This window comes from Citrus clementina, unplaced genomic scaffold (genome assembly GCF_000493195.1).
Source record: "Citrus clementina cultivar Clemenules unplaced genomic scaffold, Citrus_clementina_v1.0 scaffold_3, whole genome shotgun sequence".
Classification (NCBI taxonomy): Eukaryota; Viridiplantae; Streptophyta; class Magnoliopsida; order Sapindales; family Rutaceae; genus Citrus; species Citrus x clementina.
The window spans coordinates 49,481,071-49,499,998 of NW_006262339.1; the positions used below are offsets into that span (position 1 = coordinate 49,481,071).

Below are 18,928 nucleotides of genomic sequence, written 5' to 3' on the forward strand. Positions count from 1 at the left end.
ATATTTTTTTCCTTTTTTATGTAAATTTTATTTTTCTTTCGGGTCTGTGTTTGTAGGTTTACCAAAACAAGCAAAACATGAGGCTTCAAATGTATTTGATACTAAAAATATAATACTCTTTTAATTTCTGTTTCTTTAAATAGGTGCTGTTTGAGGATAGATCAATCCCCAGGGAATTAAGGAAAGGTGATTTTCGGTTGGTGCTTTGCTCTCGCTCCCTCTGTGGTGACTAAATCAAAAATTAACAATCAGGAAAGGAACCTAGCTAGTTTAGTTACCTTTCTCTGCAATATCATCGTTGCTCAAAAACCGCAGATATTTTGTCAGCTTCTTCCCATTTTGGTTTCTTCTTTCTCTTTGGATTTTGCCCATTTGGTAAGACTGTTTACCTTTCTTTTGTTTCTCTTTTTGGTTTCTTTAGAGCTTCTTACGAGTTAGTAACAATCAGCACAAAAAGATTTGTATTGTTGTTCTTCGTTTCTTTTCTTTCATCAAACTGATCCCTTTTTTGTGTTTTGCATAGCTGTTTAACTGATTTTTCTTTATTATTATTATTACTATTATTTTTGCATACTTTTTCAGCTTCTTGAAAGGCAAAAAGGATTAAAAAAATCTTTTCTTGAGCTTGAGTTTTTGCTGCTCTCTGAAGGTCCTCTCTCTCAAAAATTTCGGATTTTTTATAGCTCCTGTCACTTCCTTAGCACCAAAACTTTTCTGGGTAATAAGATTTACTCGTCATCTTCAAAGTTCTTGGCTTTTTGGGCCCTTGATGCATTAGGAAAAACAAACCTTGGTTAATTAATTAATTAGTTAATTTGTGTGACCTACCTGGTTGTGATTTACTGATAATAAACTCTAGTAGTTTAAACAGGTCTGAATTAAGATGGTGAGAGGCAAAACTCAAATGAGGCGCATAGAGAATGCTACAAGCAGGCAAGTCACCTTCTCCAAAAGAAGAAATGGTTTGCTAAAGAAGGCCTTTGAGCTTTCAGTTCTCTGTGATGCTGAGGTTGCCGTTATTATCTTCTCTCCTAGAGGCAAGCTCTCTGAATTTGCAAGTTCCAGGTAATTGTTCTAAATTTACTAAAAAGATTTGGTTTCATTAATTGTTCTTTCTGATTTCATTTAAGTAGTTGCTTCAAAATCTGTACTTTACTTGGATTTTTGGAAACCTTATAAGACTTTATTATGGTCCAAGATTGAAGATCCCAGGCCCCCCCCCCCCCCCCCGGGGCTCTCTCTATTTTTCTTTCTCCGTCCCCCCGGAAAAAATTTCTTAGAGTTTGTATAAATTAGTAAATTAGATCTTTGTTTCTTCTCTCAAGGTTAAGGACTTTTTTGTCTCACGTTTTAATGGATGGTGACTGAGGAAGGAGAACCTTCTTGAATTGGTCTAAATTCTAAAACAACCTTTAATGATTAAAATGTTGGAGTTTTGTCTCTGCTAATTACCTTTTTAATGGTTTTTCATCTATAGATGCTACATGAAGAGCCTGTGTTGCTGCAAATCAGCAAATCTAGGGAGTCGAGACAATGGCTATTATAAACTTTGCAACTCGTTGGTTTAATGAGAGTACTAATACTGTCATTGCCAGTTGCTAGCTATTGTATATGAAGGTTTTCAAAGTTTGCAACTTTTTGTTGAAACTTGAGAGGATATGAGGAACTAGGCACTAAGTATAATATCATTTCATTTTCTAATTCAGCAAACTCAAGGCTTATCCCTAATGGTGGTGAAAGTGAAAGAAGTAAATACGTTTTTTGGGTTGTTTATTAGTTGATTACTTCTTATAAGTATATATATTTACAAATATATAGTATTATACATATGCTGACCAAAAATTCTGAGGCCATGAGTTTGAGTCATATTATATTTTTATGTTAGGACTCCTCTTTTCTCCTAATTTTAAAATTAGATAGGGATAGTTATATCTTCCAATAATTTGGACGGAGTATATTTTCTTTCAAAATTTATGAGGAACTAGGCACTAAGTATAAGATCATTTCATTTTCTAATTCATCAAACTCAAGGCTTATCCCTAATGGTGGTGAAAGTGAAAGAAGTAAATACGTTTTTTGGGTTGTTTATTAGTTGATTACTTCTTATAAGTATATATATTTACAAATATATAGTATTATACATATGCTGACCAAAAATTCTGAGGCCATGAGTTTGAGTCATATTATATTTTTATGTTAGGACTCCTCTTTTCTCCTAATTTTAAAATTAGATAGGGATAGTTATATCTTCCAATAATTTGGACGGAGTATATTTTCTTTCAAAATTTATGAGGATGGGAATTTGAGTTATCTCATAATAAACTTGAGTTAGGTTGTCTCAGTAAGTTTTTTATTGTGTTAAAAAAAACTCAAAATTTCACAAGTGATACAATAGTTAAAATTTTGAATCTGATGATAGATGAGTCTGTGACATGTTAGTGATTAAGAAAGAGAAGAAGCTTACCCATGCATTACCTAAGATTTTAAGTATCTGCAGTTTTAAAGTCTAATAACCTATTTGGGATTAAGGTTCTCTACCTTTTATGCTACAACTATTGTAGAAAAAAGTTGTAGTTATGAGATAAAAGTTAATAGTATACAGTAAATACAGTTTTTAAATAATAATTTTGACAAATTATTAAAGACAACGGATTTTTCATTATATAAGTGAAAAATTATTTTGATATGACTTCCAAACTACAGTAATTAGTGTTTTCCAAATATTTTAGTGGTAAAATTTTTAAGTTATAACTGCCTAACTCCAATTCTAAATAGGGCCTAAGATCCTTCTCTAATGCTTGACTAAAGCATTAGCATAGTTATTTTAGTACTAATATTTATTCTCCTTTTTTTTCTGTTGGGATAAGTATTCATTAACCATTTAATTAGATTTATTTATTTTATTAGATAATTGTGTTGGTGTTGTTACGTCCTAGTTTTATCATGTGTATAGCATGGTATCAATAAAAGAGGATAGATCATCAGTTTTTACAATGATGCACCATAGAGTTTCTATTTTCCAATGTTGCAGTGAAGGAAATTAGTTATGTTGTGTATTTCCATGCAGTTGTATTTGCTTCTCTACCACATTCCTTAACAATGTAGCTTATTTCACTTTGTGTGAATTGTGATTTTAGTTAATGAAAAATTTTGATTAAATGAGATTGACCTTGTGTCCAGCATAAATCATTTCTTTACTGTGCCACCCACTACGATCTATGATTGATCTTACGTTAACTAGTTACTTACCACTCCATCTAAAATTTTAAATCTAAAGTGAGGGTCAAAACAAGGGTATTTAAAACATTATGACAGTTTAATAGAATCAGGAGGTGAGGCCAATTTAGAATTATCATAGACACGATCAGTTGGTGTATGTGGAGCATGATAAAGAGTCTCAATATGTATATGGCACAGCTACAAACTTCTCCTTATTCCTATTACCTTTATGAAACAAGTCTTCATGTCAATGTGACTGAAAAGTGGAAAAGCTCATTTTCTTTTCCCTAATGTAAAGGGCTTCATGTCCTGGAACATGGCAATTGGAAATTATATTTTTATCCTATCACACAAGAGAAATCATACGCTTTCGCAACACAGTTAAAGTATTATCACTCATATGCTGCTTCTCTATATGAAGATTATGCAATTATCCAACAAAATCAGATACTTAATATATGCACTGACACAATGTCGTGAGGAAAGTCATAAAAATATCAAGAAATAAGCTAAACAAATTATTTATTTTTCACACACAAGATGTATTAAAATTCTCCAAAGGTAGCGGAACTCATATTGGACTTTGAATTGAGGAAATATTGCCCATTTGAGGCTTGTTACCCGTATCTCAGTGTACGCCCTACTAAAGATGGCTTGTTTTATTTATTTATTTATTTTTTAAAATGTGTTTTGGAATGTAATCGATTGGAATCTTGGTTGCATGGTATTGTTTTTGTTCTTCAGCATGCAGGAGACAATAGAACGGTATCTGAAGCATACAAAAGACACTCGAAACAAGCAACAGCCAACGGAACAAAACATGCAGGTTACCTATATATGCCAACTCCACTCAAATTATTTAAGAATGAAAATGAATGTTCCATGCAACAATGTTCCATGCAACAATGTTCCATGCAACTATCCTCCATTCAATCTCTAAAATCAGAGTCCAAGTTTGGGGGCCAAAAAAAAAAAAAAAAAAAAGCCATCACATGCTAGTAGACACTAATGCTTTTGAGATGAAGTGACCTCAATCTATAGATAACAGAAAATTTATTTCGCTCTAAGTCTCCGTATAGCATCATGGTATAACCATTGTGGTTTTTAATTCATAATTATTTTCAAATAAAAGCTGACACTGTTTAATAAAAATGACTTTAAAAAAAAATTATGAAAATAACATAAGTTTTCATTAAATAACTGTGAGGATAATCACCTTAACATACTTCCATATAGATCTGCAAGTTTTACAACACTTATACAGAGCTATAGCTTAAAAATCAAGTATAGTATGTTTTTTACCAATATAGTAGTGAACTAGTGATGCTGCATTTGCAGCGGGAGCATCTGTCCGCTTTGTTAGACGTGAGACTAAAAGAAATTTCTTATAGATTAACTGGTTGGTTCTCGAGATTAAACAGGAGCTATCTTTTATCACCACCATGCATGCATGCATATTTTCTTGGCTGCTAGTAATCGTATATAATTTCTTGTTTTCTCACATATGGATTTGAAATGACAGCATCTGAAGCATGAAGCAGCTAACATGGTGAAGAAGATAGAGCTTCTTGAAGTTTCAAAACGGTTAAATAGACACTAGTCTAACAAATTAAACTTATGTTTTATCAAACGTTGTTCCATAGAACTCAAGTTCAAAGAAGATTCTGAAAATTTTGACTGGAAACTTCTCAGGAAACTATTGGGAGAAGGTCTGGCATCATGCACCCTTGAAGAACTACAACAAATAGAACGTCAGCTGGAGAAGAGCGTAAGCAATATCCGAGCAAGAAAGGTTCATCCCTACTAATCTTCTAAAGAATTACAAAAGGAAAATTTAACATGCATGCTAAAAGTTTGTCCATGTTTCAGAATCAAGTTTTCAACGAACAGATTGCGCAGCTCAAAGAGAAGGTCAGTGTTATCAAAATTTGCTTTAGTGTTTGGTAAACACTGTTGTAACTTTAAAGCTAAGTTAATTTAATTTTATGAAAATTTTATTATATCTTTACTAATTTTGTGAAAATTATTATTTTAAAATTTATATTTACTACGTACTATTAATTTTTATTTTAGAGTTATAGTTGTGCTTATAAATTTAGGCTACAGTACCTTAATACTAAACAAGACTTTAAAATGTAGTGCATTGTGATAACTCCTTAGTCCCTTATTAAGTCCCTACACAACAACACTTCCAATATACCATTCCACACCAAACATTTCAATAAATTCTAGCTATGTATACATTTATTTCGAAATCTAACATATAAGTTACTAGATATACTTAGGATTCATTTGGGACAGCTGCACTGTAGATATCTGATTTTCATTTTCATGCTAAATCATTGAAGAGATTTATCTTGAAATCTCCAGCAATCTTGACTGGAAGAAGAAAGAAAAAGTGAATATCTTATTTCGAAAACTTTGTCTGATTCCATGTATGCTTTGCTTAGGGGACAAAGAAGTTTAGCGGTTTTTCTGTCTTTGCATTCAGCAGTTGCTATCTCTTAAAATAATTTCAAACTTAGTCAATTCGTTTTTTTTTTCCTCTTTTTATTTTGTACATGCAAAATCAGGGAAAAGTCTTAGAAGCTGAAAACACAAGGCTAGAGGAGAAGGTGAGCTTCTATATCAAGGAAAATAAGATTTTATCAAGCTATTCATGTTAAAATTTATAAGAGAATATTATAATGAACTTGGGGACTTTGGGCAGCTTTATAAAATCATAAGACTCCGGTATCCTGAATTGTTATTTTCAGTGTGGTATGGAAAACTGGCAAGGATCAAAAGAGCAGCCAGAGAATCTAACAAACGACGACGGTGCCTCAACTTCTGACGTGGAGACTGAATTGTTCATCGGCCCACCTCCTGAAAGAAGAGCAAGGCGCTTGGCAATACCACCACAAAACTGATCATTGTATTGAGTTTATGCAGAAGCATTTGCATATATGAAACATATGATTATGAGGAAAAAGTTGTATTTCGTTTTAAGACTGCTGCACAAATTACACTTGCGCAAGCAATGATTATAGATTTAACAGTACGGTAAGATTGCATTTCTGTTGGACTAACTTCCATGAGTATGGTATTGTAAGTATCCTTAAATGTATTTATTTTGGTGTATACTAATGTTCATATGTTCCTCCAGTCCTCATTTCTATTGCTAAGAACTTTGATTTTTCCTAGGAGCGCCTAACGGGAACGTTTATTTATAAAGCGGACCAATGAGCAGACTTGATCAGCTCAGATATGGTCGCCAACCCAAATGAAAAATTAGTTTCTAACAAGCATACGCAAGATCATGACTCATGAGTCAATCTCCTCCTGAGAAACTGCTTTGGGCAACATACGGAGAACTTCTGCTTCTGTGAGCAAAGCAGGAACGGCTCCTTTCGCTCTTAACTGCGAGAGCACCACAGGTATTAGAATTGGTAAATATTAACAACTGCATCTTATAGAGATCTGGATCTGAAGCAAAACTTTTCGGTATTGCACAAACAAAGCATTACCGGCACCGGTTGTATCAACGCGTGCAATTAACAACACCACCACCAACGTGACCCTTAAATTCCTGCACAACACGGAAGGAAATTGATTGATTGAAAATAATACCAAATATCAGTCGGAAGGAAAGGAGGTTATTGGCTATCTGCTTAAACCAACCTAACAGAAGGAAAGAGTATGTGTACTTGGATGTTATGCGGCACATTGAAGTTTCTCAAAATGAGAGCAAAAATTTTAACAAACTAAACTTCTTTTTAACCGTAAATTTTGGATGCTAACCTGTGTGTAATATTTGCAGCCATTTGACCCCTCGGTGACAAGCAAAAGCTTAAGATTGGAGTGGAAAAGCTTCTCTAACACCACATTATCATCAGAGGCATCACAACCTTCAATCAATAATGTCAGTTCTTCCTCACTTATCTGGCATTTGATATTTTCATGTGTGTGAGTTCCATAGTGTCAGTTGTATTTTACTTAAAATTATAGATATTCGATACTTCAGAGCAAAGCTTCAATTGTCAATGCATCTACCTTAATCATGTCAGCCTCGTCCCATATGCTTATGATGCCTCCACGAGCAGCCTCGGCAGATGGCCATGGTAGTAACCTTGCATTTGGATCATAAGATAGGATGCAGCCAGACGTTTTGGCCATTTCCATGGCAGCAATATGAGCTGACCGACGTGGTTTCAGCAATATACTTGCCTGCATCAACAATTATTAGGAAACAGATATCAGGCAATCCCCAGTAGGTTTTGAACTAGGTGGAGAATTTAAGTTTGAGATTGTTTTCTTAAAAGGTTTATCTATTATGCACAGTTTTCTTAAGGAGTTTATCTATTATGCACAAGTAAAACAATATTATAAGTTTATCAACCCAGTAAATCAGAAAATAGTTAAATAGAGTAATGAGAATTGCTGAGTGCCATTAGCCGTACTCTTTAAAGTTCATCCTCGTAAGCCCTTGTCTTTTTTTTAACCCTAAAAATGCAGAATTTTACCTTCTCTATTAGATTTACATCAAGCTCGGCCTCACAAAGAAGCATTTCAGCACTGGGGTTGCGGAAAAACATGAAACCGCGTTCACCCTCAGCTGTTAGTGTCACAAAAAGCCAATGCAGTCCTTGCATGTGGGTTAAAACGGATGCCAGAGTTGTCAACGTTATTTTCCTTGAGAATATCAGCCAACATGTGCCCAAATTCATCTTCCCCTACCTAAGATCGTAGAGATGACAAAGTTATACACAATAGATTGAGGAGAAAATATTTGTATGATATCAGGCTATGTAATGTCATGGTAACTACTAACAAGGCAACGACATATGGAGCAAAACTAATGTGAATCATATTCTCAAGATGGACTGCCTGTGACTCAAAATGATGACATCTCAATCGAATCAGTTGTTAAACTAGACAGCAGAACATGGTCCTGGAAGTACTTTAACATCAATGAGTAGTCTGTTCAAAACTGAAACAAACAAAAAAAAAACCTTGTAAATATCATATTTACACTTTTTTTTAGGAATTGAATTCAGGTCGCCAACCAAATAATGCTTCTTGAAAACCATTTAGTTAAGCCCCTTGGGGCAAACATCATAAACTTTAAAAAGGTATTGCGTAACATGAACAAGAAGGCAGCATTTATATATACTCAAAATTGCACCTTGCCGATGCAGAGCCTTCCAATCTTGATATACCTACGGCAACATTAGCAGGCGCTCTTTCCTAAAAGCAGATGCTTTTGCGAGTGAAACGCCAGATTCAGTGGGCAAAAAATCAATCAACAGTTCCCCGAAGCAGACAACAAGTGCTTTTTTATCTGGGGTTTGTCCCTCTTCATCAGCAGGAAGCTTGTTAAACTTTCTGAAGAAAAGATGACTTGATTTCAACAAGAGATGACATACTAATCCAGTTTTTCCAGGCCATCATAACAGGGTTTTTAGAAAGAAATTCGAAATAGTCATTGGCAATTCTAAAACAGGGCAGTTGTGATACTGAAATCTGAATGTTATAAAGGTTTCCGAGGATATGAACCTCGAGCGCCCTTAATTGATTGGTAGGACTGAGGAGCAATTTAACATCATCAAGTCAGACTCATGACAATGAATTTGAATTATTACAAAAACTGGATCTCATTCTCAAGAATTATTAAACGATCAAAGTTGGTGGAAATTAATAAAAATCTAAGAAAAGAACATAACCTAGCAGAAAGCAAGTCCCTCAAATATTAACATTGAATCAAAGTCTTGAGACAAAACACAGAAACAGAAAGAAATACCAGAAGGGGACATCCTGGGGGGTAGAAACTTTAGCAAACTCGGCGCGGGGATCGAACTTCATAGAGAAGCAGCAAGCTGACATTTCTTAGGCCAATACGTCAGTATCCTGTCTGTAATACTTATACGTCTGTGCATCTCTTCTCTGCTCTGCATGAGTATGACCCTGACAGCGGCATTCCATTGCTTCTTGTTCTTGTAGTGCAGCAATATTTCATTTCTTTTTGCCCTTATTACCCCCCAATTCCGATTTGTATTTAAGTCATGGTCCCCTCCTAGGACCTCGGATTCGGAACTACCAGTTTTTGTATTTCGGACTCAGGACTCTGCACACTGTTTTAAACGTTATTAATTATTCTTCAAGTTTCTTGTTTTGGCTCCTGGTGGATTGCCTTAGCGGGGACTTGAACCTTAATTGGTTCGGCCCTTTTTTCCCTTCTTTTTTTTTTTTTTAGGGGTGTTCGCAGATCGAATTTTACGAATTGAACATCAATTCATATTTAATTCATGATTTTACGGATTATAAATTTTTAATTCAATTTAATCCACGGATTGGTAAATTCAATCCAAATCCAATTCATACGTTTGCGGATCGGATGAAGATTTAACTCAATCCACCATTTTATTGATTGGTCCGTGGATTAAAAATTTTTAATTATGTTCATTCTACAAACGAATTAAATAAAAAAAATCTAATATAAAAATAATTTTACAACCGATCAAATTCAAAATTGAATAAGATTTAAATAAATTAATTATTTCAATAAAGTTAGAATAATACATTCAAAGTTTCAAAATAACTCAGTGAAAAAATCTCATTTGTTTAAATCAATACATGAAAATTATAAAAATTAACTAAAATTAATTGTTTAGAAAGCTATATTTGTTTATTTAATTGTTCAATTATTTAATTATGTTTATCATATATTATTATCAGATAAGATATACATAGTGTTAATGTAACTATGTTTTAACTTATTATTTATTAGTAAGTAGTAATGCCACATTTACAATTTTTTTAATTAAATGAATTTTTTTTTTTTGCAGATTCGCATATTTTTGCGGATTTACAAAAGCAAATTCATATCCAATCAACCAATTGCGGATTTTTTAATTTTCAATCCAATCTAATCCCCCAATCCACAGATCAAATTTTTGTGGAGATCGGTAGGGGTGGGCATCAGATTAGATTCAGATATATCTGATCTGATCCGAACTTATTTGGATCAGATTCGGATTTAGCCAATAATCCGATCAGATATAATTTGTGTCATCCGATCGGATTTGATTCGGATCGGATCGAATTCAGATCGATCCGAACAATCCGATCGGATTACACTTATTAAAAAAATAAATTAAATAATTAAATATAAAAGCAGAATCCGATATTTCATCAGATATTTCTACTCATCTTTATCATCAATGTTTCTTCAAATCATCAACAATTTCAAGATCTAACATCTCTCAATAACAGCAGCAACAATGGTTGTCTGCTTCAACAGCAACCATCATCGTCAAGCCTCATCTTCCTCACCCTCTCCCTTAGCCTCTTTCCCTCCCTCATATGCTTTTCTCTCATTCTCCTCCACGTCCTCTCCATCCTCATCGTTGTCACCTCCTTCTCAATCACTATATCTCCTCCAACAAGCACTACACCACTGACATGGTCGCCACTGTCCTCACTAACATCTTCCAAAGCTCCGTCTCTGTCACGGTGCTTTCCTAATGGCACTATCATTCTCAAACTTACTTGTATTCTCTTTGATTTGATCTTTTTCTTGGAATGGGTTGTGGTTGCACTTTCTTGTTGATGTGCCATGCTTTTGTTGATGTAAGTAACGATGGAGCCGCCAGCGCCGATAGGTTTCAGAATGAGGATCTGAAAGCATCATCCAAACTAGTTAAACTCACCCAAATCCAAACTCAATCGGAACCGATCCAAATCCGAATTTATTCAAAATTTCATCTGATCCGAACTATTTCAGATCGGATTGGATTGGATTTGATATTCGGATTGGAATCAGATTGATTTTTTTCCAATCCGAATTATCCAAAATCCGATTGGATTCATTCGAATCCAAAATTGCCCACCCCTAGAGATCGGATTAGATTCTAAACACCCCTATTCCTTTTAATGGGAATAAAACAGCCTATGGGATCCAATGGAATCGTGATTGGTACTCAATTATGATACGCTTGCTACAAGTACCTAAATATACGCGGCTTAAATATTTACATCATTTGTTAACTTTAAATGACACCTTTCTAAAATCTTTATAACACCCTCCTTTTCAATTTCTAAATTATCCTTACTTGACTTTCTAAAATACAAACTAATATATTAAAATTAACCATTTTCCCATCAAAATCTACTTAGCAAAAAGTATTTCTATGAATAGTTATATAAAAACATATAAATCGTAAAATTTTTAATTATTTTCTTCTTATTATATTATTTATATCTCCATAACTAAAAGGTTTTATAACTTTCTTCAATAAATTATTTTTACTTAAAAATTAAAATATATAAATATAACTAATAAAATAGTTGGTTTACAAATTTTGTTGAAATAATATTTTATTCAAGTATTTAACTACTTTTCATTGAAAAAAATTAAATTCATTTATATTCATTTATTTAGGTAATTTTAATATAAACAAATGGGTTTTATGGGATATTTGAGAGGTGTAGTTTAACACACCTATTTAGCATTTTAGCCAAATAAGAAGACACAAATGATTTATTAATTTTGAGCCACCAAGCTGCACATATTCCATGAAGCATTTAGTTTGATAGTATGATTTAATATTATACTATGATTTTGTGTATGTACATTATATGATTAATTGAGTCATGAGATTATTTTTTATCCTTCTTGTTAGGTGCTCTAGGAATATGTGTTGAGAGTTCGATTGCTTTGTCCGTGCGATAATGTTAATTCCGCCGAGTTTTCACCTAGGTAGTATTTGGTGCAATTTGTCATGTATGTTATGCTTGTATGATTTCATGTTTGTTCATATATTTTGATTAGTGTAGAGTTATGTTATATGATCATGCATAAGCATTACTTTACTATATATATATAAATTATATTTACTCACTGAGCTGCAAGCTCACTATTTTATTATTAACCAATTTCTTCCAAATTTCCCTAGGGTTTCGTGTAGCTCAATTTATGATAATTTGATGTTAAGCCACAACACGCATTACTAAATGTTTATGTTTGTATCATTGTATGTATATATTTGAAATGTATGTATGTACAGTAAGATATGAAGTATGTTTTCGAATGAGGTATGGAGCCTCTTTATATGTCGTAGTAGATATATATATATATATATATATATATATATATACATATATCATGGATTAGATTATATTATGAGTTCTAGATATAAGCATAAGACAGGTAATACAGTGACTATCTCATGATTCACTGCAAATCCAACAGACATTTCAAAATAGGCCGTGTCATGTAGGAATGCCTAATATTTTTAAATACATGTCCATTTAAGTCCACTAAATTGAGACTATAATTAGTCCCAGTCACTGACCCAATTTTGAAGAAATAAAAAAAGGAAAATGGTGATGTCGTCATCCAATTCAAACGAAAATACTTACATAAGTGCCTGTGTGTGGTCTAGGATTCTAAAATTTTTTAAAGTTTAGAAAAGTTATTAAACCACGTGAATATATATATATATATATATTATTCCTAGATTGGAATGTCACCCTATATATATAACATAGGACCTGTCTATGTTACAGATTCTGTAACAAACATCTCCCGTCATCCCACCATCCGATTTTCTTTTGTTTAGTTTCTCACTCCACATCCAACCACATCCAACGGCTGATGCTGCAGTCTGTACCTTACAGATTCTGTAACGTAGTTTTGTCCATATAACATATATTCAAATATAATATAATATAATATAATGTACAATATATAATATTGCATTTGCACGAACCACAAACATGAACCCATGTTACAAATAAGTATAAGATAGTAGATAGATGGCCGAAAAAACATTTAACTAACCACATTACATGATGTCCCATATACGACAAGTATGTAGAGTATCTTGGCAAAATATTACAAACCCCAGTTAGTACAAAAGCCATTAGAAAAAATTATATAATCATCACGTATGCTTAATTACATATATCTCAATGCTCTACTCAAAGGACCCATCCTTGGATGAAGTTGGTCTCACCAACCGTATTCTTTGGCACTGAAGACCCTTCAGATGGAAGATAATTCAGGTACCTGCACTAACACCACAGGCCTTATTAATGTCTATGTATTTTATCATCGACCTGGATTAAATTTTTTTTATTTTTTGTATGTACGTACCCAATTTGTAGAGCAGGTTCCGGGTCACAGTTCATGGGACTGTCATGAGAAGGATGAACAGAGAAGTTGCTATTTCCAGCACCTGCAGCAGCAGAATTCCACAGGTCTTGAATGGCCTTAAAACTTTGCCCTTCAGTCTCCAGCTGAAAAGCATGCAGAATATTGAAAGTGAATTCAAGGATTGATACCAATGTTATTAATTAATTGCCATGATCAGATCGTATTATATTAGTTATTTCTGTGAAAAGCGCAACCTTAATCCTGAGCTGCTTGTTGATATCTCCAAGCTGACGCTCCTGCCAATCAAAAGTCCAGAAATCACGCACGCCCAGTAAGAATTTTTACCAACTAAACTAATTAACTGACACCCACAATATATAAATTTTCTTACCTTTTTGCGGAGGTCTTCCACCTGCTCTATCATAATCTGTGTCTGCGCACAGAACAAAAGGAAACAGTAATAAACATAAACTTCTGTGATCTCTATAACATGTAACATGCATCAAACGAAATATGAGTTATGTGACTTTTGTTCTATAATACCCGAAATGTAACTTCATAATATAGAGCATTCATTAGTATGATATTGATCATATACAGCAGCGAGCTGAGTACACAAAATGATCAGTAATGGATCCTTTCTAGTTAAACAAATGCAAGTACCTTCCTTTGCCTGGCCAGTGCTAGGGCTCCTTCAAGCTGTTTCTCAAGATTCTGCAGCTCCTTTACACTCAGCGGTCCAAGATCCTCTCCAAGCAAATGCCTTTCAAAAACATTTGTAAACCATTTAAGTCTTCATGATGATGGTGGAAACTATATATATATATATATGTTCTTACAAATTAAAGCAAATTAAACGCAACTAATTAATAGTTGTAGTTAATTTAAATAATGATAAGATCAGAATTGGAATATGACCTTTGAGTGCGTTGAAGAGACTCATATTTTGCTTTCAACTTTGTTGCCTCCTGGTACCAGCTCTGGATTGTTGTTATAATAATCAAAGACAAGCTAGGTAACATATACAGTAAGAAAGAGAAAGCATCACACAAAGAAAGAAATGTAGAGCATGTCTATCAGGCACACATAAACCTGTGTTTCACGTTCGATGCTGTTGTCTTGAGGATTGAAGCAGCAACGTTGGTATCGCTCAAGGGTTTTGTTTATGCTGCAAAGAGAAATTAATTACTCATTATCGATCTCTGTTTGAGAATGTGCATAGGTTTAATTTCAGTTAAGCAAATATGCAAGATTAATGATCTAGCTTTATTAAGCAACAAGCATAAACAAGGCAATATGCACAAACACAAAAGTACGAGAAAGATTTGATCCATTGACTTCTTGCATCCAGTGCAAGGGCCAAATTGATTATACTGTCCCATAAGGAAAACTATAATTACTAATTTGATCATTTGATAAACTACTAACATAAGATGCAACTTGTCAACCGTTATAAGAGAATGCAATAAACCATGCATGCAAGAGTAGCAAAACTAATCCCCGTTAATCATTAACAAATTATATGTGTTAAAGGGGACCTTTGACTACTTCGCTAATTAAAAAAAATCTAAAATTAAGTTTGACTCTTGTCACTCAAGTACACAGATTAATTATTTTTAACTGGTGGTTTTTCTTTCTGCAGGAAACTTTTTATGAATAATGTGTAGGTAATATAAATATTTTAGATAGCTGTACTATGAAAAAATTCAAAAAAAAGAAAAAAGAAAAAGGAAAAGGAAAAAAATATAGAATGACTGACAGATATCATTTCCAGCTTAATTTTCTCTCGTCTTAATTCTCATATCAAAACTACCCTCAACTTGAGAGAAATTCATTCAACTCCTAAAAGCAAGAATCTCTTCATTATATATCCATATCCTCAAAATCCAAAATGCACAAACCTTGAATATACTTTCAAGAAGAAACATGTATAAAACATTTTTAGATAATAAATCAAACAGGAGATAAATCAATTACTGTATTTTGAAAACTCAAAATTATTATATGATGATTAGATGCTACAGCAGCAAAATTGTGAAATACTCTCGACAATTGTGATTCTTATACATGGTGTAAGAAAATATTGCATTTTATTTGACAGTATTAAACTTAGAGAATTTTACTACAAGTACCAGTATCATATTTTCTCCGAAAATTAAAAAAAAAAAAAAAGCATTGTACGCATTTAGATTCAAGGCGCTATGGCCTATGTGCATATGCAAGACTTGAAGATAAAATAAATTATCTTACTTTCTATTATTTTAGTAATTTGTGTATTCACTGCAACACTGACAATGTGGAAATTAACAAAAGCAGATTATCATGGGTTAAACAGGAAAATGCATGTGATCAACAACAAAACCTTAAATAAAGTATCATGTGAAATGATGAAGATATTCTTCTAGCAAAAGATGAAACATTCTTTCAGTCTATAAAACAATCAAGCGCGCGCGCGCGCACACACACACACATGAACAGAACATATATATGTATATATATAGAAAGAAGCTTGATTCTTAATTAAACAAAATGAATACATACACATTTAACTCAAAATAAATTAATCTTCACTGGTATTGAGAGAGCGAAAGAACTCTTCCTTTTTTTTTTTGAACCAAAATGGCAAAACGAAAACTTTCTGAGAGTTGTGTTAAGTTAATCAGTTCATATAGCACAATAAATAACCCATGTTCACTCCAAATGTTGCATACAATATAAAGCTGGACTGAGATATTATCAGGCAACTCAACATCATCTACATTTTATTCTCTCTCTGTGTGTGTTTATTCATTTAAAAAATTTATTTTCCCCCAAATTAATGTATGAAACTGTAGCCAAAAGTTTTTATCTTTTAGAAAAAATGTATATTTAAAACAAGCAAGCAACCATTTTGATATATGAAAGATATTTTCAGGTGAGCGAGAGAGAGGAAAGAAGCAAACCAGTGATGAAACCAAGAGATCTAGAACAGAAAGATTCAGGACATCCATGATTCAGGAGATAAAGGGAAGGAGAGGAGAAAGAGCAAAACTTGAAAACGTGAGTGTGCATCTTTGCTTCTGAAAGACAAAGGTAAGGGATTACAGTATTCCAAAAGAAAACGCCCTAACGATCCAAAAGACAATTAATTTTCTTATTATATATATGTGGGCATGCTTGATTTGCCACCCACCAATGATACCAAGATTTAAACTATTATATTATGAGAGAAAGGAACATTGAAAGAACCAGAAGATCAAAGAATGAAAAGACAAGAAGACAAGTAGTAAGACAGTGAACTTTTCTGGGGGCAGAGGTTGATGATCTGAGAGTAAGCTACAGTAACACTGCAAGCTTTTTTTTTTTTTGACAGAGGGACGGGAAAAAAAAAAGAAAAGAAAAGAGGAAAAGATAAAGTAGCCAGCCAAAAACCCTAGATCTTGCACAGAGGTCCAAGCGGAGGCATTTGATAATTAATAAGAAAAAGAATAATAATAATAAAACATAGATGTATAGTCAGTGATGGAATCTCTCTCTTCTCTGCACAAAAGCTAACTAATTAAGTTCAATCATATTGTTTTCTTGTACCTTATAATTATCTGAGACTAGCTAAGAATTCAGATGAAAGAGAGGAGACAAGAGAGAGAGAAAGAAAGAAAGGGCTTTTGCAAAAGACTATGAAACGTGTCGATCTATCATGGGAATATATCATGAACTGGATAAAGCATCTAGCTCTTGCTCTTCTCTGTAGAAACTCCAAATATATCATGTATGTAGTGTAAACAAAAAGAGACGAGAGCTTTGCAAGCAAAATAAAATAAACAAATAAATATCAAAGGAGGAGCCAGCATGAAATTAAATTAATGGATATATGTAAAATATATATACCCAGCACTACCAAACTCATAGAGCTTGCCACGGCTAGAGAAGATGATAAGAGCAACTTCAGCATCACAAAGCACAGAAAGCTCATAAGCTTTCTTCAGCAAACCATTTCTTCTCTTTGAGAAAGTGACCTGTCTGTTAATCTTGTTCTCTATCCTCTTCAGCTCCACTCTTCCTCTCCCCATAATTTTTCAGTACACTCACTTTTCTTTTTATTATTATTTGCTTTGCTTTGCACCTAGCTGGATAATATAAGTTATATATAAGTGTATATTATTATTGTTATCATCAACTGATAATATATATTGGTGTTTTGAGTTTGAATGTGTTTAGTTTTGGGGATACATATATATATATATATAGAGAGAGAGAGAGAGAACAAAAAGGGAGCTGATGATCAACAAGTAGTAGTACTGATTGATGATGGTATATGTAATTCTTTCTTTTGTCTACTGTGTCTGTGAAAGAAGTGGAAGTTGAGACCTGTGGTTGTACATTATATACATCTTGTTTGATTAATTACTTTTACAATAAAATGGAAACAAGTATGCGGGTGTGTATATTCGTTATTCTCTTTTACCATTTTATTTATTAATATCTCTCTGGTAATTGTCCAGCTTCCCTGCGCCTTCATTTTTCTTACCTTAAGCATTAACTTACCCTCCTCACGGAAGCGTGCGTCCACGCTCGCAAATGCAAAAGCATGAGATGAGAAATTCAGATTTTTTCTTTTAAATATTGTTATACAGGACGGTTACTGATATTACATAAGATATTACAATTAATATTTACAAAAAGATTATACTACTGCGTCCACTCTACTCACATTTCTTGATAGATAGATTGGCTCCACTCAATTTACTAATAGTGAGAGGATAGACAGGTTATACTATTACGTCCACTCTACTCACATATCTTGAGTGATAGACTGGCTCCACTCAATTTATTGATCATGAGGGATGACTTACATTTCGTAAGGGATAGACTTACTCCATTCAATTTACTGATCGTGAGGGGATAAACAGATTATACTACTGCATCCACTCTACTCACATATCGTGATGGATAGACTAACTCCACTCAATTTACTGATCACGAGGGATAGACTGGCTCCACACAATTTACTGATATTACATAAGATATTACAATTAATATTTACAAACAGATTATACAACTGTGTCCACTCTACTCACATTTTGTGAGTGATAGACTGACTCCACTCAATTATTTGATAATTGAGGAATGAATGAAATTAACCCGCATAATATTTTTATGGAAACTCGAACCCTTACACTCAACATTGTAAGTGTAAGAATTCTTCCACTGAACTAAAAGCCCCTTGCTATTTAGAATTATTTTTCAAGAAAGTAAAAAAAGCACGGAGTGCATCAATATGATATCAGGAAATGCAAATCTTGAATTTGATAATGTATAAAATGATGTAGAGTTACATTTTGATCGTCGAAGAGACCGTACGATTTTGTCGGATTTGCGTTGTACTGGATGGATGGACCTCTTGCTGTTGGTGGGCACTCTATATGGGGTCCTCCTATCCTATTGCGCTGCGCAGATCTAATATTAATGGTTGCAAATTTGCAATTTCCAATCAACTTTTATGCTTTTATTCTTATTGAACCCATCAGGTCACATGCCGTGACTTGATCGGTTTAAATAATTCAATGCTCCACATTCCAAGTTTTCTTCTTATGC

General features: G+C 33.4%; 2 protein-coding genes and 1 pseudogene across 6 annotated transcripts; 1 reads left to right on the forward strand and 2 right to left on the reverse strand.

Annotated features, from left to right (window-relative positions):
- Positions 1 to 6,487, forward strand: LOC18046724 (MADS-box protein SOC1). 4 transcript variants are annotated; one of them, XR_002906652.1, is made up of 9 exons: positions 1 to 375; positions 872 to 1,065; positions 3,964 to 4,045; positions 4,742 to 4,803; positions 4,912 to 5,011; positions 5,089 to 5,130; positions 5,793 to 5,834; positions 5,976 to 6,306; positions 6,403 to 6,487. XR_002906652.1 is itself a non-coding variant. In XM_006445134.2 (8 exons), the coding sequence occupies exons 2-8, from the start codon at positions 884 to 886 to the stop codon at positions 6,126 to 6,128; spliced, it is 663 nt and encodes a 220-aa protein (XP_006445197.1). In that variant the 5' UTR covers positions 1 to 375; positions 872 to 883; the 3' UTR covers positions 6,129 to 6,487. The 4 variants fall into 4 exon arrangements, 3 of the variants coding, with proteins under 3 accessions (XP_006445197.1, XP_006445196.1, XP_024045188.1); XM_006445134.2 differs by having other exon boundaries at positions 5,976 to 6,487; XM_006445133.2 differs by having other exon boundaries at positions 362 to 375; positions 860 to 1,065; positions 5,976 to 6,487.
- A 20-nt stretch (positions 6,488 to 6,507) lies between these two features.
- On the reverse strand, positions 6,508 to 8,425 carry LOC18046725 (annotated as a pseudogene).
- A 4,561-nt stretch (positions 8,426 to 12,986) lies between these two features.
- Positions 12,987 to 17,698, reverse strand: LOC18046726 (agamous-like MADS-box protein AGL6). Of its 2 annotated transcripts, none has more exons than XM_024189644.1 (8): positions 17,222 to 17,698; positions 14,447 to 14,522; positions 14,273 to 14,322; positions 14,018 to 14,117; positions 13,746 to 13,787; positions 13,609 to 13,650; positions 13,355 to 13,497; positions 12,987 to 13,267 (listed from the first exon to the last, which is right to left on the reverse strand). In XM_024189644.1, the coding sequence occupies exons 1-8, from the start codon at positions 17,401 to 17,403 to the stop codon at positions 13,180 to 13,182; spliced, it is 723 nt and encodes a 240-aa protein (XP_024045412.1). In that variant the 5' UTR covers positions 17,404 to 17,698; the 3' UTR covers positions 12,987 to 13,179. The 2 variants fall into 2 exon arrangements, with proteins under 2 accessions (XP_024045412.1, XP_006445200.1); XM_006445137.2 differs by having other exon boundaries at positions 14,273 to 14,334.
- Positions 17,699 to 18,928: the final 1,230 nt, after the last annotated feature.

What these genes read in the sequence shown, in the direction of transcription:
- LOC18046726 (XM_006445137.2), bottom strand. Translation starts at nt 17,403, where the DNA reads ATGGGGAGAGGAAGAGTGGAGCTGAAGAGGATAGAGAACAAGATTAAC. An exon ending in TCTCTTCAACGCACTCAAAG is followed by an intron (nt 14,118 to 14,272) that starts GTCATATTCCAA and finishes TGTTTTTGAAAG; the next exon opens with GCATTTGCTTGGAGAGGATC. An exon ending in TGGAAGACCTCCGCAAAAAG is followed by an intron (nt 13,651 to 13,745) that starts GTAAGAAAATTT and finishes TTTGATTGGCAG; the next exon opens with GAGCGTCAGCTTGGAGATAT.
- LOC18046724 (XM_006445134.2), top strand. Translation starts at nt 884, where the DNA reads ATGGTGAGAGGCAAAACTCAAATGAGGCGCATAGAGAATGCTACAAGC. An exon ending in CTTCTTGAAGTTTCAAAACG is followed by an intron (nt 4,804 to 4,911) that starts GTTAAATAGACA and finishes GAAACTTCTCAG; the next exon opens with GAAACTATTGGGAGAAGGTC. An exon ending in GCAATATCCGAGCAAGAAAG is followed by an intron (nt 5,012 to 5,088) that starts GTTCATCCCTAC and finishes TCCATGTTTCAG; the next exon opens with AATCAAGTTTTCAACGAACA.